This window comes from Tasmannia lanceolata, unplaced genomic scaffold (assembly GCF_043159265.1).
Source record: "Tasmannia lanceolata isolate RefF3 unplaced genomic scaffold, GAP_Taslan_0.1 ptg000019l, whole genome shotgun sequence".
NCBI classification, from domain to species: domain Eukaryota; kingdom Viridiplantae; phylum Streptophyta; class Magnoliopsida; order Canellales; family Winteraceae; genus Tasmannia; species Tasmannia lanceolata.
The window spans coordinates 5,393,505-5,410,363 of NW_027518696.1; the positions used below are offsets into that span (position 1 = coordinate 5,393,505).

General features: G+C 39.1%; 1 protein-coding gene across 1 annotated transcript; it reads left to right on the forward strand.

Annotated features, from left to right (window-relative positions):
* The first annotated feature begins 1,169 nt into the window (after positions 1–1,169).
* On the forward strand, positions 1,170–16,859 carry LOC143852799 (epoxide hydrolase 1-like). Its single transcript, XM_077362402.1, has 4 exons — positions 1,170–1,612; positions 1,712–1,894; positions 6,198–6,436; positions 16,488–16,859. The coding sequence occupies exons 1-4, from the start codon at positions 1,331–1,333 to the stop codon at positions 16,732–16,734; spliced, it is 951 nt and encodes a 316-aa protein (XP_077218517.1). The 5' UTR covers positions 1,170–1,330; the 3' UTR covers positions 16,735–16,859.

The window sequence follows — 16,859 nt, forward strand, 5'->3', positions numbered from 1 at the left end:
CTCTCTACAGTCATGAATGAGAGAGGGACAGTTGGAGAGTTTTGCTGCCCTTAAAAGCAGTCGATTCCCACACCAATGAAAATAATGCACCTCTTTAAGTTTAAAGCGGTCGTTGCCCCCTACCTGATCGCATTAAATGGAAATAGATCGACTAGATTTTCATACCATGTATTCACGCTTTAGCTTTCAATTCAATGTCCCGCAGACTCCATCACCATCATCACTGTATCTCTCCTCTTTGGACTAGTGATATTGGGACTACAACAGTTTGATAATTGCAGTAACCTTTTGACAGCTGTTTAATCATTAGAAGACAAGATGAATCCGTGCAATCATCAAAAATTGGTGGTGCCAAAATCAATCTCCCTCTTCATTTGGTAATAATATCCGAAGTTCCTTGTTTTGACAGTGACACTCTCTGTCTTTTTCTTTTTCATCTCTCACTTTCGTATAAAAAACCTTGAAAAGACTAGCTGTTAATTACTGGGCCCCAGTTCATTTAATCGTAATTGAATCCAGCTTTACCTTTATCCATTACTATGGCCCATTTGTTTCCTTGTCCTTGGGAAAGGATAAACCCGCACCCTTTTCTGGGCTAATATATCACATCTCTTAACTTCTTTTTAACCTTTTTTGGACATAAAAATGTTTAAAATGCATCTTAAATACGTTTTAGACGTATTAAATGAGTTATTTTCACCAACTTTTCAAATTTTCACTGCTGTATCTTGTAAATAGCAAAATTTTAAGGGATTGGCTAGGGACCATCGCAGAAGGCATTTCACAGTCTGTCTGGCTATTGCATGATAGAGTAGCCACCTCAGACAATAAGACAAAACATGTTGAAAAGTGAGCGTACGTGGCTGCTCTCTCATGCAACAGCCGGTCTACTAATGCCATCTGCGTTGTTCCCAAACAGATTCAAAATTGTAAGAGTATTAAATGTGTTGTCTCTAGTTTTCATTTAGAGTTATTCTAAACTGAAGGGCGCCCTATTGGCTGCAAGAGGCGGTGATGCAGTTAATGCACTCTAACTTAGGAAATGATATTTACGCCCCTTTCATCACCAGGGACACCCATTTGCCAGTGTACTTTGCAATCAAAGCCACTGTATTTACGCCCCTCTCACTTTCATCCATTATAAATTCAATACTGTATCACGTTCAATATCGCGTTTCCATAAAAAAAAGAAAAAAGGGCTTGTTCAAAGTACACAAAGATCCTACCCCATTACGTTGAACTAAATTTATGGCCTGATTCAACCACCTCCTTTGAAGCTTCTATTAAATACCCAGGGCAGGGCAGCACCCCAAGAGAGAGAGAGATCAAAATGGAAGGAATAGAGCATAGGATGGTAACGGTGAACGGGATAAACATGCACGTAGCAGAGAAAGGAGAAGGTCCAGTGGTCCTCTTCCTCCACGGATTTCCCGAGCTCTGGTATTCATGGCGCCACCAGATCATCGCCCTCGCCGCACTAGGCTACCGAGCTGTGGCTCCTGACCTACGCGGCTATGGAGACACGGACGCACCTCCTTCTCACACCACCTACACCGCATTTCACATAGTAGGCGATCTAATCGCCCTCATTGATGCACTCGGCCAAGAACAGGTAATAAGGCAAAGGGAAATGTTAGTTATAGTATATGTAGCGTTTTTGTTAGATCCTTTTATTTGATGTTTTTTTGAGTATTTTTTGGAACATATACAGGTGTTTGTAGTGGGTCATGACTGGGGTGCTATTATAGCTTGGTATTTAAGCATGTTCAGGCCTGAGAGAGTGAAGGCTCTGGTCAATCTCAGCTTTGCTTTCAGGCCTCGTCACCCTGAAAGAAAGCCGATCCAGACCCTTCGGGCTATCTTTGGTGATGACTATTACATTTGCAGATTCCAGGTTCTTCTTCTTCTTCTAGCTTCTGCTTCTTTTGTTAGATAATAAGATCAGATCTTATGAGATCTGACCGTTGGATTGTGTTAATGGTAGATTTATAAGTTAGGTCAGATAACTCCGCTTCATGGTGTTCAGTTACTCCGCGTGAATCAAGAACGAGATTTTTATGACATATATTATCCATCAACTTCCTTTCATACCTCTGCAAGCGATATGATATATTGGCCCCACCATTTGTCCCAAGTAAAAGGAAAGGGCAAATAGATCACTTTAAAGGAAAGGGTTTGTCCCTTTATCAGGGAGAGAAATTGTACGAAGCCCGACCAGTCACGTTAAGGTGGTACTTCAAAAGTATCACCCTTGATTTTTGATCCAACTGCAGCCTCTGAAAAAGTGGGTAGCTTTCGGATCAAATATCAGGGAGGTACTGTTTGACGGTACTTGAGGTCAGGCACCATATTTGGTTACAGGGCACCTGTCCGAATTTGTTTTAGATTTGGCATGCCATCTCACAGTTTGGTTGTCAAATTGCATTGGACTCCCTTTTGATTCCCTTGAATGTCTATCATATAATAATTGCTTGTCTCTTTCTCATCCCCTTTCTTCCAAAACCAAAGAAAAAGTAGGGGTTGAATTTTCTAAGGAACGATGCTCTCTTTCTTTCTCTCTCTTCCCTCTCTGTCATCTCTCCCTATATTGGTAATGACACCCCTACTTTTTCTCCTACTCACCAAGTATATGCCGTCCAACCAAACACTACTATACAATTTCCAAGGTACTTCTAGGCAAATCAAAATGCTTGTCTCCTCCCTTTAACTTCCTATTCCACTACTCTTCGAGCCAACCTAAGCAACCAGACATAGCATTACAAAAGGGTTGAGCTTTCAGCTCAAAGAGCCTTTGTTCCTCAACCGGAGGTTTTATCCCACACCTTACTTACCAAAAAACACCCTTCAGTCTTCCTTTGCCATATGCAAAATACGCTCTCCAAATTTGATATGAACACCACAAAAAGGGTCTTGCGTTGTCCAACTACACGGGTTCTTGCACTATAGTTGAAAATTGTCATCATCATCCCAACTCACTCATTGTTGCTCTCTTTCCTATATCTTTTCATTCTCTAAATTTTCTTTTTGAACAGAGGCGCCTTTATGAGGTGCATAGGGCTGCACATTTAACCGCCTAAACCGATAAACCGAACCGAACCGAGCCTTTTGGTTTGGTTCGGTTCGGTTTTTAGTGGCATCGGTTCGGTCACGGTTTCGGTTTTCCATAAACCGTTTGGATCAGTTCGGTCACGGTCTAGAAAAATTTCAACCAGAAAAACCGAACCGAACCGATGGACCGATGGTATTTTTGCCATTTTTTATTTTTTGTTATAAATCATATATATATCAATTTTCTTTACTTGGCACACCCAAATCTAATGTATTTAAATATATATCAATTTTCTTTACTTGGCACACCCAAATCTAATGTATTTAACTAGAAAGAGAAGAGACCGACCAAACTGGGCGGTTCCAAGTAAATAAATGGGCGGAAATATAACACCAAAGACCAAAAGAATAACTTAGGCAGTAATCCAACTCAAGGAAATCGGATAAAACCGTGAACCGAACCGAACAGATCCGGTCAAGATCGGTTTGGTTCGGTTCGGTTTGACCCCCAAACGGTTCGGTTACGGTTTGGAAATTTTCCAAACCGATGGCATCGGTTCGGTTCAAGAAATCCCCCAAAACCGAACCGAACCGAACCGAACCATGTGCAGCCCTAGAGGTGCATGCCTAAAATACAAGCTATTTTTGGTTGAAATGCCTTGATTTTATTAATGTGGTGAATGCGTGAAATAGTATTCTAATTTCTATGAGGATCGGTGCTAAAAATCGAACCATAACCTGATGACTTGCCAATTGAGGCCGCTTGTGCCCATTGAGGCATCCGTCACTAGTGACCATTTTATGAGGATCGATATTCCAAATTGTCTGATGTGGCCTCGCCATCGACGCTCCGGACCCTCCCAACCCTCTTTACTACTCGTCCTACAAGCGACATTTTCTTCGCCAACCAGCATCAGTCACTATCATCATTGGACATTCCACAACTTATCATCATCTTGACAGTGTGTGCACATCAAATTTATGGATTGTTCTGTATTTTTTCTTTTTTTTTTGGAGGGGGGTTGTAATCGAAGGCTGGTAGATTTTCAATCCACAACGTTTGGTAAGCCATATTACATAATAAGATCAGATCTCATAAGATCTGACTGTTAAATTGTGTTAGTGGTGGATTTGATAGTTAGGTTAGACTAGGTAACTTGATTTGATTAGGATGATCTCCTCGTTCTCTTAGCTTTATCTCTTTCTTTGTTTATTCTCCTGAGTGCTTTATATAAACGCACCCAAAAAAAAAAAAAAGTGCTTAATTGAAAATATCCAAGATTTAGTGAAAATCCCTTTCTTTTACATCTTTCTACGTTTCATACTTCCATTGGGCTCTTTCATTTTGAGTGGTTCGAAGAGTTTTTATGGTGCTAAATATGTTGGCTCTGTACTGTAATGTGCTTCCTCTGTTCGAAATTTGCGTATGAGTTGGGTATTTTTCTCTCCTTGATCCGAAATACTGTTGTCTCTTTGTTGTTGTTGATAATTTGCCAATATGTGGGAATTGTTCTTTAATCTTTACATGCAATAGACGTGTACATTAGTGGGTTTTTGTTATATAGCTGATTTGTAGATAGGAGATAGCATTGAATGTTACTAATCTGGATTGAGCTCTAGCTCGATGGGTTAAGGGTTTGTTCTTCAACTTGGAGGTCGGAGGTTCAATCACAGCTTACCTACCAAAAAATGTTATTAATCTGGAATGAGGAAATGGTATAAATAGTGTACTCTTGCATGAATTTTTCTGGCTTATATGATCGGACAGCATGCGTTTCTTCAATCTAGTCTCTTTTGTTAATAATGCATTTCGTTGTACATTGAATTCAGTTCCGAAAGAAGTGGATCCACCCATCTGCCTTGACATCATGGGAGCAAGATTGAGGGGAGAACTAGCCACTAATTACTTAGTTGATACAGAGCAAACCCATAGGTCCTTCTAACTGGAAATTGGAAGGAGCGCATTTGAAGAAAGAATTTTTCATCAAATTTGGGGATTTTTATTTTAATTTTTGGAATTTCCTTTTTTGGGTTTTAGAAGTGGGACTTTATGGCAAGGTTGCCAAGGCGGGAATCGAAAGTGGGATTCGATTCGGGATTCGAAAGCGGGAATCGAAGGCTCCCGGGATGGTTGAAAGCGGAAATCGTGGGTTTGCCAAAGAGTCGACGGGGATTCGACGGGGAATCGTCGGGGAATCGCCGGAGATTCGCAGGGGAATCGCTGAGAGTCGCTGGGGAGTTGGGATTCGATGGGGATTCGCAGGGAATCGCCTGGGAATCGGGGTTCCTATAAAGTGGGAATCGAGGTTTTCATAAATTGGAAATCGGGGTTCCCCAGAATCGGGGATTCGAATCGAATCACGGTTCGGATTCGCGATTCGGGGATTCCCGAATCCCCAACTCCAGGTACGAATCCTGCTTCTCTGCTTTATGGTACTTCTGGAGTTCCTGTTTTTTGGTGGATGCTGAGATTTAAGTTGAAGTAGGTAAGGTTTATGGTTAGAACAATTTAGGATAAAGTGTTACAATTTTAGATGAACTTAGGTTATTTTTTGTGGAAAATTAATATTATTTGTTCTTAAAAGATTCTAGCTTATTGAGGATTTTTTTGTAAGTTATTTTTAGTTAGAAAATGTCTAAAAAGTGTTCAAGGTGTTAGTGCCTAGGGAATAATTTGGAGATGGAAATTTTCTATTTGTATCGTGTGTGTGTGTAGGGAATAATTGGCAGATGGAAATATTCTATTTATATCGTGTGTGTGTGTGTGTGTGTGTGTGTGTGGGCGCCCGCGCGCGCTCGCGTGTGTGTGCACGTGTGTTTGGAAACATTTAACTAAGAACTTCACCACATTCTATTTAATATTAGATGGCACACAAAAGGAACATGAGAAGTCCATTTTTTTGCAGCCACATCCCTTTTGTTTCGAAGATTTGTTGTTTTTTCAGATAAATCATAAATCATGCATTCTTGTCCATCGTGGAAGTTGTCAAATGTTGAGACTAATTTACAATTTTTAATATATTTATTACAGTGCTTTGTTATTTCTTCTAATTGCTCGCTCATAGTTATTCATTGTCGGTGATACTTTAATTTCTTCCTTACAGTCACTATCTTCTTTTCTAAAAACCCGTTGTTTAATTATGTTGTAGGAACCTGGAGTAGCAGAAGCAGAGTTTGCTTGCGTTAATACTGCAAAACTTCTTAGCACATTTCTAACGTATCGCAATCCGGGTCCATTTGTAATGCCTAAAGGATCCCTCGAAGATTTGGATGATAAACAAGTTACCTTGCCTTCCTGGTTGTCAGAAGAGGACATTAGTTATTACGCCAGCAAATTTGAAAAAACAGGCTTTACTGGAGGAATAAACTACTATAGAGCTTTAGACCTGTATGTTATCTACAAACTTTGATTTATTTGGACAATATCTGAAACATATTGGTATAATAGTAAGGCAGAATTCTTCCATATTCCCAATTTCTTCATAGATATGAACGCATCTTTGACAAATTTTTTCCATATTCCCAATTTCTATAATGATTTGTAACTTAGATATGGTTCTACATAAAATCATTGCAACTCTTTGGTGTAACTCGTAGTTGTTAAACATTTAATTAGCTTCACATGGAAGTATAACTGCCTAAATGTTTCAATGCTTTGTAACTTTAGAGATGATTTTGGTAAAATCAGTGCTACTCTTTGGCATAACTCGTAATTGTTAAATTCATTGGAAAACATTTAATTAGCTTGATATGTTCATCAGAAGATGCTTTTATGTTCATCATTGAAACGTATAGCTGCCTGTATGTTTCAATGATTTGTAACTTACATATGATTGTGCATAAAATCAGTGACCCTATGTGGCATAACTCATATGTGATTGTGCATAAAATCAGTGATACCATGTGGCATAACTCATGATTGTTAAATTTCTATCATTAAAAAAAGTGTTAAATTCGTTGGAAAACATTTAGGTCACGTTTGGATAAATCATGTTTTTGTATTTGGATTTGAGTTTTGGATACAAAATACATCTATCATCCTCATGCTCATGTTGTACGAGGGAGGGAGGGAGGGAGGGAGGGAAGACTTGCTGTTGCTGCAGCAAGGTGGATGAGCAGCGAGGGTGAAAATTTGAAATATTGATTTCCAAATAATGTCTCGCAGAAAAGATTTGAAAATCAGATTTTTTTCACTGTTGCAGCTGCTTTGGAAATTGAAGGATCCAATCCAGTTCCAAATCTCAACAGCAAATGTGAGAAATCCAAATCTAAATCTTGTGGGTATCCAAACGTGGCCCTAATTTTCTTGACATGTTCATCCAAAGAGGCTTATTGGAGATCTATTTATCCTCACAGTAACCAAATAATTCTAAATCGGATCTAACCATTTAGGCAGCTATAAGGCATTAAAGACATCGTCACATATTTCCATCAGCTCCAGCAACATGCAACTTGCTTCACCAGATGACTTGTTTTAGCTGTGTTGATTTTTGGTAGTTTAATTTTATCATGCTGTGTATTTTGTTTCATAATGATTTTTAAACTGTGTATCAAAACCAATATAAAGTTTGGTTAGAAACTTTGTGGTTACTACTATCTCAATTATACTCTCACAATATGGTGGATCTAGATCTGAACTATCATTAGCATCTTCTTCATGTCATTTATTTTCTTTCTTGATTTCCTCAACATCCCCCAATTCCCCAAACACACCCAACCCACCCACACACTTATTCAGGTACACATAGCCATGCACAAAAAAATATTGTTGCATTGGATATCATCAATATTGGGTTAGTTCTTGGGAAATTTCAATTTTCTTCAAAATAATAAACCCATGCCTCTCTAATTTCCAGAAGATCCTAACTTGCCTTTCAGAATCAGTGTCTAATCTTTTTACTATCTTTTCAATCGGTTGAGTTCTTTCCAATCTTGACAAATTTGAGCTGTTTTTAATGTGCTGAGAAGGGGAGTTCCCTACTACTGTTCATGCTCAAATTTAAGTTGGGAAGGAGCAGAATGCTGGATTCTTAACTTTCAGCCTTAAGGGGCTGATGAAACCTTGCCGACACATATGAGTTATGTGTTAAACCTTGTCCAGTATCAGCAACTCAGTGTCTAGTAAAACTGCAATGTATCCCTCGTGCAATATGAAATGTGGTCCTATAATTGGCACTGGAATACTCTGAGAGCTTTCCAGCAGTGGATTATTCAAAACTTTTTTTGAAATTGTGCAGTCCATGTTGCTTGGAAGTCAGGGAATTGAACAGAATTAACAGTTTTTAAGGATATCGTTGGCAAACTTTCTATTGGAATGTCAGAATTGGTGTGTTTTCTTTGACTTCCTCATGAAAATCCTTCGGAATGAGTCAATTTCATTATTAAGCTAACATGGTACGATATAGCATCTGATCCATTAGTTTTTTTTTGAGAAGGTAACTATTTCATTTCATCTGTAAAAATTTACAAATTGACACACGAGACAAGCTGTCCCTGTGAGTGTACAAAAAAAGCAAGACTATAATCTTATGTAATCCCCGTGATATCGTTAAAAGATATTTCCATGTCTGATCGGATTGCACCCGCCTTTGCTAAAACGTCCGCCATTGAATTTGTTGTTCGTCTCCTATGCGTTAATGGTGGGCGGATATCTCGAACAAGGTCTCTAATCTCTTCCACAGTGCTTGCTAGTCTCCATGGCCCAGCACGTCTGCCCCCAGCCCACGCAATAACATTTGTGGAGTCCCCTTCTACCATCAGAGGACCCATATTGTGAGACTTATACCTTCTCAGCCCGAAGAGTAATGATTTTGCCTCAGCCTCATTTGCATCACACAACCCAACCGGCCTTGAGTAAGTCATGATGACTACCCCATTTGCGTCACGTAGCGCGCCCCCGATTCCACCTGGGCCTAGATTTCTCAACGAGCTTCCATCAAAATTTATCTTATAAAATCCGTTAGGAGGTGCGATCTACAGTGGGCCAATAGTTTTTGGCACTTTTCTTTCACGGAAAACAATTTGAGGCTTCTGTAAGGTCTGATCAACCGAATAAGGGAGAACCCCTTTGCATTTCGCCCACTGAATAATGGCAATCTTAATGGTGAGGGAGATATGAGGAGCTGCCCTAGATTTACCATTAAAGATTCTATTGTTCCGTTCCAACCAGATGAACCAAATCACAGCGTAGGGTATAGAATACCATAACGTTTCTCCTATACATCCCTTGAATGCGCCTCCCCAACTCTTCAAAGTTTCTGATATGCTATTCAATGTTGCCCAAGACATTCCACAGAATCTCATTATATCCATCCACACAGATGAAGAGAATGGGCATAATAATAGCACATGGTCCAGAGTCTCCACATTCTTTTGACACAAGATGCACCAGCTGGCAAGATGGACATTCTTTGCCTGTAATCTGTCGCAAGTGTTAGTACAACGATGCGATACTGCCCATGCAAAAGCTGCAACACGAGGTGGAATGTATGATCTCCAACAATTCCACCAGCGATTATGTTGGGAAGTATCCTCATCCAATTTCTCAAAAAACGATTTCATAGAAAAACACCTTCAGAATTCGGGATCCAGATCCAGCAATCCTTCACATAAGCATACATGTAAATAGAATTCATCGAGTCTAGAAGACTCGAGAAGCTATCGATCTCATTTTCCTTAAGATTTCTTCTCATCTGAATATCCCAGAAAATCCCGTCTGTCTCGGTATTTCGAATAAAGTAGTCCGATATCTTGGCATTACGATCTGAAGCAATACTATATAGGGTGGGAAATGAACCACACAAGCACGATTCCCCAAGCCATAAATCACACCAAAACCGCACAGAGTCACCAACTCCCACCTTGAATCTGATGAGCTTACTAAAATGATCCCACACCGAGTGTATATAACGCCAATCCCCCGACCCTTTTTGCCCCGATGGTGCCCCACATACCTAGTCACCACCTCCTCTTCCATATTTGTCCCCAATTATAGCATGCCACAAAGCATCCTTCTCGGTTCCAAATCTCCATAACCATTTTCTCATTAGCGATTTATTGCGTAATCTTATCTTTCCAATCCCGAGGCCCCCCTTCTTTTTGGAGTGACAAACTGATTCCCACTTTAGCAGATGTTTCAACCGGTTGTTCCCCTCCTCAGATCCTTCCCAAAGGAAGTTATGTTGTAATTTCTCTATCCGAGCCGCCACCTTTGCCGGGATTTAAACTTGGACATATAGTAAACTGGCATGTTAGCCAAAGCTGCTTTAATAAGCATGATTCTCCCTCCAAACGATAAGTACTTCTTCTTCCAAGTTGCCAGTTTTCTCTCAATTCTTTGAATGACAGGATCCCACATTCCAGCTCTTGGAACTCCAAACCCCAAAGGCAACCCCAAATAAGTTATAGGGAATGAACTTACAACGCATCCCAAAATACTTGCATGCTCCATTGCTGTCTCAGGTGTCATATTTATTCCAGCAGTAACGCTCTTTGATAGATTGATTTTTAGAACTGTAGCCATTTCAAACCCACCGGAATAGCCTCTTTAAATTGGCCATAAACTGCTGCCCCTCCCCTAAAAGCATCAACGTGTCGTCAGCGAATTGTAAATGAGAAATAGGAGAGGAACCATTCTTGCCTTAAGACCCATTAGTAATCCTTTTCTTTCAGCCTTCAAGAATAGCTTGCTCAGAGCTTCAACCACCACTATAAAGAGATAGGGAGACAGTGGGTCACCTTGCTGAAGGCCACGAGAACTCCTAAAGAAACCGCAGGGGGAACCATATACCAAAATAGAGAAAGAAGTTGTTGAAACACACGAATTTATCCAAGATATCCATTTTGAGCCAAACCCCATTTTTTCTAGCACGTAATCAAGCACCCCCCACTCAACATGATCATAGGTTTTTTCCAAGTCAATTCTTGCTATAATCTCGCTTTCACCATTTCTTTTCATAGAATCAAGAACCTCGTTGGCAATAAGGACCCCATCCAATATCTGTCTCTTGTTCACAAACGCCCCTTGAAACTTTGATATTACTTGTTCCATCACCGTACTAAGTCTCCAAGCTAGCACTTTAGCCAGAAGTTTGTACAAGCTATGAACAAGATTGATAGGTCTGAAATCTTTTAACTCGATTGCCCCCTCTTTCTTCGGAATAAGAGTAATGAAATTCGTGTTTACCTCTTTGTTCAAGACGCCACTTTGATGGAATTCGTTGAAAAACCGCTAAACGTCCTGTTTTATCAGCTCCCAATAGCATCTGATCCATTAGTTAATGCTCTTTTATTTTCTCTCCTCTTCATCTTCATTTTTTTTCTTTTCTTTGGTGAATCAAATCTTAGTTGGTTGATCCATATTTCTTAGGCTTTTTTGTTGCATTGTGCAGTCATCCATAGATTGTGTGTTTTGTGACTTGTGAGCCTCTCTTTATGAGAGTGTGAGTGTGAAGGTGCATGTTAGTGCAAGGTGGAAGTCCAGTGCAGATCTGTGCTGCTGCATGTGTTGTGTATGATCTCATATTGGTGCTATATGTAAGATCTTATGTGGGCAATCTTTGATTTAAGACTGATGGTCTAGGTTGAAAATGCGATTAGATGTGAAATTACTGGAGTTACCCGTTTCCACAGTGATGGGTATAAAGGTAATCAATGCACCGCATCCTTATTGAGACATGGATGATTAGTGTAGCCCTAGATTCAACTACATCCGTTGGTTAATTAGATTAAGCCAACTACATCCCTCGGAGGTCTTTTTCTATAAATAAAGGGGTTGGTCTTTGCTACCATCTAACCTGCTTAAAAGAGATCACCCCCACCAGAGATCAGACATACCAGAGAGGCAATAAAAGACCCATCCTAATCGATCACCGCCTTGGCTGATCAAGGTAAGTTTCTAATCTCTCTTGTATTCTACACGGTTCTATTTGTGCAACTCTAAAAGATCCAAAATAACAGTTGGTATCAGAGCCAACCGTGCAAACGTAGGATCAATAAGAGTAGGACGAGTTAAGTTTCTGTTTTGTTTTTCCATCACAGCAGAAGGGAATTGATTTTCCTTTGTTTTTGAATGAATTATGGTTCTGTTTAGCCATAACAACAAAGGAGAATGGGTTTACTTTTGCCTTTATGTTTGTTTTCTGATAATATCAAAAGATTCAGGTTTTTGTTAGATTTCAAAGAGAGAGGGTTTTTGCAGATACTAGGTTTAGATGTGTGTTTTCATTATTAAATGTTTTCCGCCAACAGAGCCGTTCAATGGCAGAAAACAAGACAGCAACTTGTCAGCACAGATTAGGCCGCCCAGACCTTGGCCAGATCTAACCCCACTATTTTTTCGGCCGACTTCGGCCAGCCCTTTGGGGACCCAAAATAACCTTGAAACAATGGACGCAACCCAACTGTTCTGGCCATTTGGTGTCTGGGGGTTGTCGGGGAAGGGTTGGATACCGTTCGTAATGCTTACTGAGAAAGGATCTAGCGTTGTAAGAGATCCGAGTCATCTATAGCTTTGATTTGTGTTTGTGGGAATAATGACCTGAAGTAATGAATCTAAGGTCTCAATATTGATCATGTCTGACACCTTTGGTCTTCAAATGACTTCTGTGAAACTGAATAGTACACATTTACTTTGGGCTCAATCTATGCAATTATTTCTAGGTGCTCGAGGCAAATTGGAATTTGTGACTGACAATCCCCTTCCAAAAAACGATTTGAACAAGTATGAGGAATGGATTTAGTAGACTTATCTGGTCATGTCATGGCTGTTGAATATCTTGGAATCAATTGTTAGTGCTAATGCGATGTTTGTTGATACAACCAAATAAATTTGGAAGGCTATTGATCAAAATATATCTTGGATCTATTAGTTGTATGAGAATATATTCACGGATCAACAAGGTGATTAAATTGCTAATGAGTAGTGTAGTACTCTTAAAAGCATCTAGAAAGAGCTTAGTCTCTATTAGCCTCTTGGCAATGATTTTCACTTACAAAAAAGCAACAAGATGCTTTCCAGGTGGCAAAGTTTCTCTCGAAATTAAATCCTAGCTTTCAAGCCATTCAGAGTTAGATCCTAGCCCATAACACCCTTCTCTTAATCTTAGCAATGTATTTTCACGGGATAGAGAGCCACTCTTTCATCATCAACACCTTCAACATCTATGTTTCAAGAGAACTCTCTTTATTTTATAATGTTAAGAGAAGGGAATCGATTAAAGGCGTTGTGGAGATTCTTTTAGTGGAAGAGGCGTTGTGGATGTTCATTTACTGGTAGAGGTGGTAGGGGCTCTAGAAGTACTCGAGGTAGAGGTTGTAGGTCTGGTGAGAATTGTTTCTCTGGTTTGGATTGAAAATGTTCTCATTTTGGCCTAACCAACCATTAGGTTGAAAAATCTTTGTAAGTTGGGGAAGCCAGCATGGGCCAATCAGGTTGTTTATGCTAGTGATTGTACTGAAAATCCACAACATATGCCTTCATATAGTAATACACAGTCAGCCACCTCCGGTGGAAGTGTATTTGGACCAGATTCCATGATGAATTTAACTCCTTATTGCAGTGACTTTCTATCTATCTTATCTCTGGTTACAATTGGTAGTTCAATCATTAAAGTCAATATTTCAACTTGAATTTGAGGCTTGTGAATTAGGAAAGCATCATAGTGTCGCTTACTTTAGAGTCCGGAATCATAAGTCTAGTCCCTTTGAAGTAGTCCGAAGTGAGATTTGGGTCCAATGAGACAAGGGTTTATTGGGTCTTTCATACCTTGGTTATCTAAAGTACTTCTTAGATATTGAAGTGGCCAGATCCAAAGAAAGTCTTAGTCTCTCCAAGGAAGTATGTAACTGACCTGTTAGAGGGGATAGGTATGTTAGGAACTAAACCCATATGACGTGCCCATGGATCCTAAGGGAAACTTGAAGCTGGTCAAGGTGAATTGTGAAGTGATCAAGGACAACGTAGAGGTTTGGTTGGCAAGTTGATCTACTTAAACTTTCATTTGGCTTGCCCCACAACCTTTGCAGCTGGAGTGGTTAGTCAGTTCATGTACTCACCAAGAAAGCAACAGTAGGATCGGTATATAGAATTTTGAGATACACAAAAAAGTGTTCCAGGTAAAGTTCGACTCTCTGACAAATTGGATATCATTGGTTTTTCTGATGCTGATTGGACTGGAGATCAAAACGTTCGAAAGTTCACCCGTCTGGGTATTGTACCTTGTTAGCAGGCAACTTGGTAATGTAGAGGAGCTAGAAGCAGAATATTGTACCCAGATCCACTGATGAAGCTGAGTACCTATACATGTGAGATGATTTAAGTAAAGGACAAAGTCTCTTTTACATTAGATGGGCTTTATTGTTCCAAGTCCTATGAAGATTTATACCAACAATCTACCTTGCCAATAATCCTGTGTTTCATGAAAGAACCAAACATGTTGAAGTTGGATAACATTTCATCATAGACATTGACGCGAGTAAGATCATTGGTACTACAATGTTAAGTCTAAAGAGAAACTTGGTGATGGGTTCACTGAGGGACTGGTTAGAAGTCAATTTCAAATGATTTATAGCCAGTTGGGCATGAATGGTATATATGCTCCTAACCATTCAAAAAAAAATAAAAAATAGTATGCATGCTCCAGCTTGATGGATAGTGTTAGAAGTGGAGCGTGTATGTCTATCTAGTAAGGGTGTTTTGGGTATTATAATTTATTGACTAAATATAAAAGCATCCAACTTTTTTCAATCGACACTGCTCTTCTGTTGTTCTCTCTTCCATTATCCCTCCTAATCATTCTTCTAATTAAACTAAAAATTAGAATTGAGGGTTACAATGGTATTTATACTAATATGGTATATTTTACCACCACACCCTTAATAAAAGGGTATTATCATATAAGTAATGTATGCCACTCCTTTAACAGGTTAATTATTTAACCCATGTCAGAAACCTTTTTCAGTTATTCCTAGTCCTCATCTTGTATTGCCTGTTCCAACGCACCAGGCTAATTTTTCTTGTTTCCATTTTTGTTGGTATTCCATTTAGAAGACAGACATGGGAAGGCATAGTCATAAGATGGGAATATGCATGTCTTGCATCAAGGACAATTGGGGAATTGAACAAAAGACCTGAGAAGGCACAGTGATAAGATGAGAAATAATATCAGTTATGGATGCCTTGCAATAGATGGGTAAAATAAAGGATATGTAAGGGAGAATATGAGATGCATTGGGGAACTGGTGGTTAAATAGTCCATTCTATTTTAGAAAACTAGTTATTACTGGTGCTGTGTGTATAGCTGAGTATGTGATAGTGGATATGGGCAGGAAATTAGACAACGGTTTGAGCACTCATTGAATTAGGAGTTCTGAGATGGTATAGTAATGTTAGAAAGAAATCCAGAAGTAAGGGACTCTCACTAGAACTGATACTCAGACCTAATGTCCTAGACTGTATGAGATCTTTCGTAATTGATGAACTTAAAAGAAGCCAAATGGCTCAAGTAGGTATACATTTATGGGAAAGATATTGGCAGCTACAAAACAATTTTCTCAAGATACTTAGCAAGAGAAAACCAGCTCACTTGCATCTGAAAATAGGGAACATCAACATCGACGCCATTTTCATTAATCCACTATTTATTGTCTACTTATATGGTTCTTCCCCTAAGCAATGTCATTTTCTTAGAAACGAGTAGCTTGGTATTCGTGCTATTGATGCAACAGAGAATTGTTCTGTTGAGCATAGACAAAGCATTTTATCTATCCATTATATTGCTTTATCTTGGAAACCCATATTCCAAAAACTCCAGTTCAGTGAGAACATGAGTGATAATCAACATATAATACGAAGTTCTGCAAATAAGATCCCATAGATACCGAAAAACCTAATCAAAACAATGAAATGAGAAAGAAGTTCTGAAAATCAGATAAAAAAGATATGGGAAAAGCTAGACAAAGTATTTTATCTATCCATTATATTGCTTTATCTTGGAAACCCATATTCCAAAAACTCCAGTTTAGTGAGAACCTGAGTGATAATCAACATATAATTCGAAGTTCTGCAAATCAGATCCAATGCATACCGAAAAACCTAATCAAAACAATGAAATGAGAAAGAAGTTCTGAAAACCAGATCCAAAAGATATGGGAAAAGCTAATTAATACAATGAAAAGGTTGATTTCTCATTTAGACCTAGTTTCTTATTCTGTTTTTCATTGAAAATTAAAAAAGACTGATTTCTCATTTAGAACTAGTTTCTTGTATTCTGTTTTTTATTGAAAATTGATTCGAGTATGTTTTCTCTTTGTAGCTTAATAATATGTAGTAAATGTTGCAGGCCTCTCATATATGAATGGTGTAGCTCTTCCTCTTTTTCTCTCAACTCTACTGAAAAATTTGTTTGATTATATATAGTAAGTTTTGTATTGCTTTACAGAAATTGGGAGCTCTCAGCGGCATGGACCGGGATGAAACTGAAAGTTCCAGTGAAGTTTATCATAGGAGACTTGGACCTGACTTACCATACTCCAGGTGTACAAGACTATATACACAAGGGTGGCTTCAAGAAAGATGTACCATTTCTGGAGGACGTAGTTGTGATGGAAGGAGTGGGTCACTTCATCAATCAGGAAAAACCCGAAGAAATCACCACTCACATCTACAACTTCATCAAGAAGTTCTGATCAGTTTATATGTCTCCGCATTGTGTTCTAGTAAACTTGTGTTTGTAGGCTTTAATAAAGAGACCCAAAGTCACTTCATCAAATTGCAGTAGCATATAATCTAATAAAATCGTAGTATTGTATTA

Bases quoted from the DNA above. Each gene is read 5' to 3' on its own strand.
- LOC143852799 (XM_077362402.1), top strand. From the start codon at position 1,331: ATGGAAGGAATAGAGCATAGGATGGTAACGGTGAACGGGATAAACATG. The intron at 1,895-6,197 runs GTTCTTCTTCTT...ATTATGTTGTAG, and splicing joins ATTACATTTGCAGATTCCAG to GAACCTGGAGTAGCAGAAGC. The intron at 6,437-16,487 runs GTATGTTATCTA...ATTGCTTTACAG, and splicing joins TACTATAGAGCTTTAGACCT to AAATTGGGAGCTCTCAGCGG.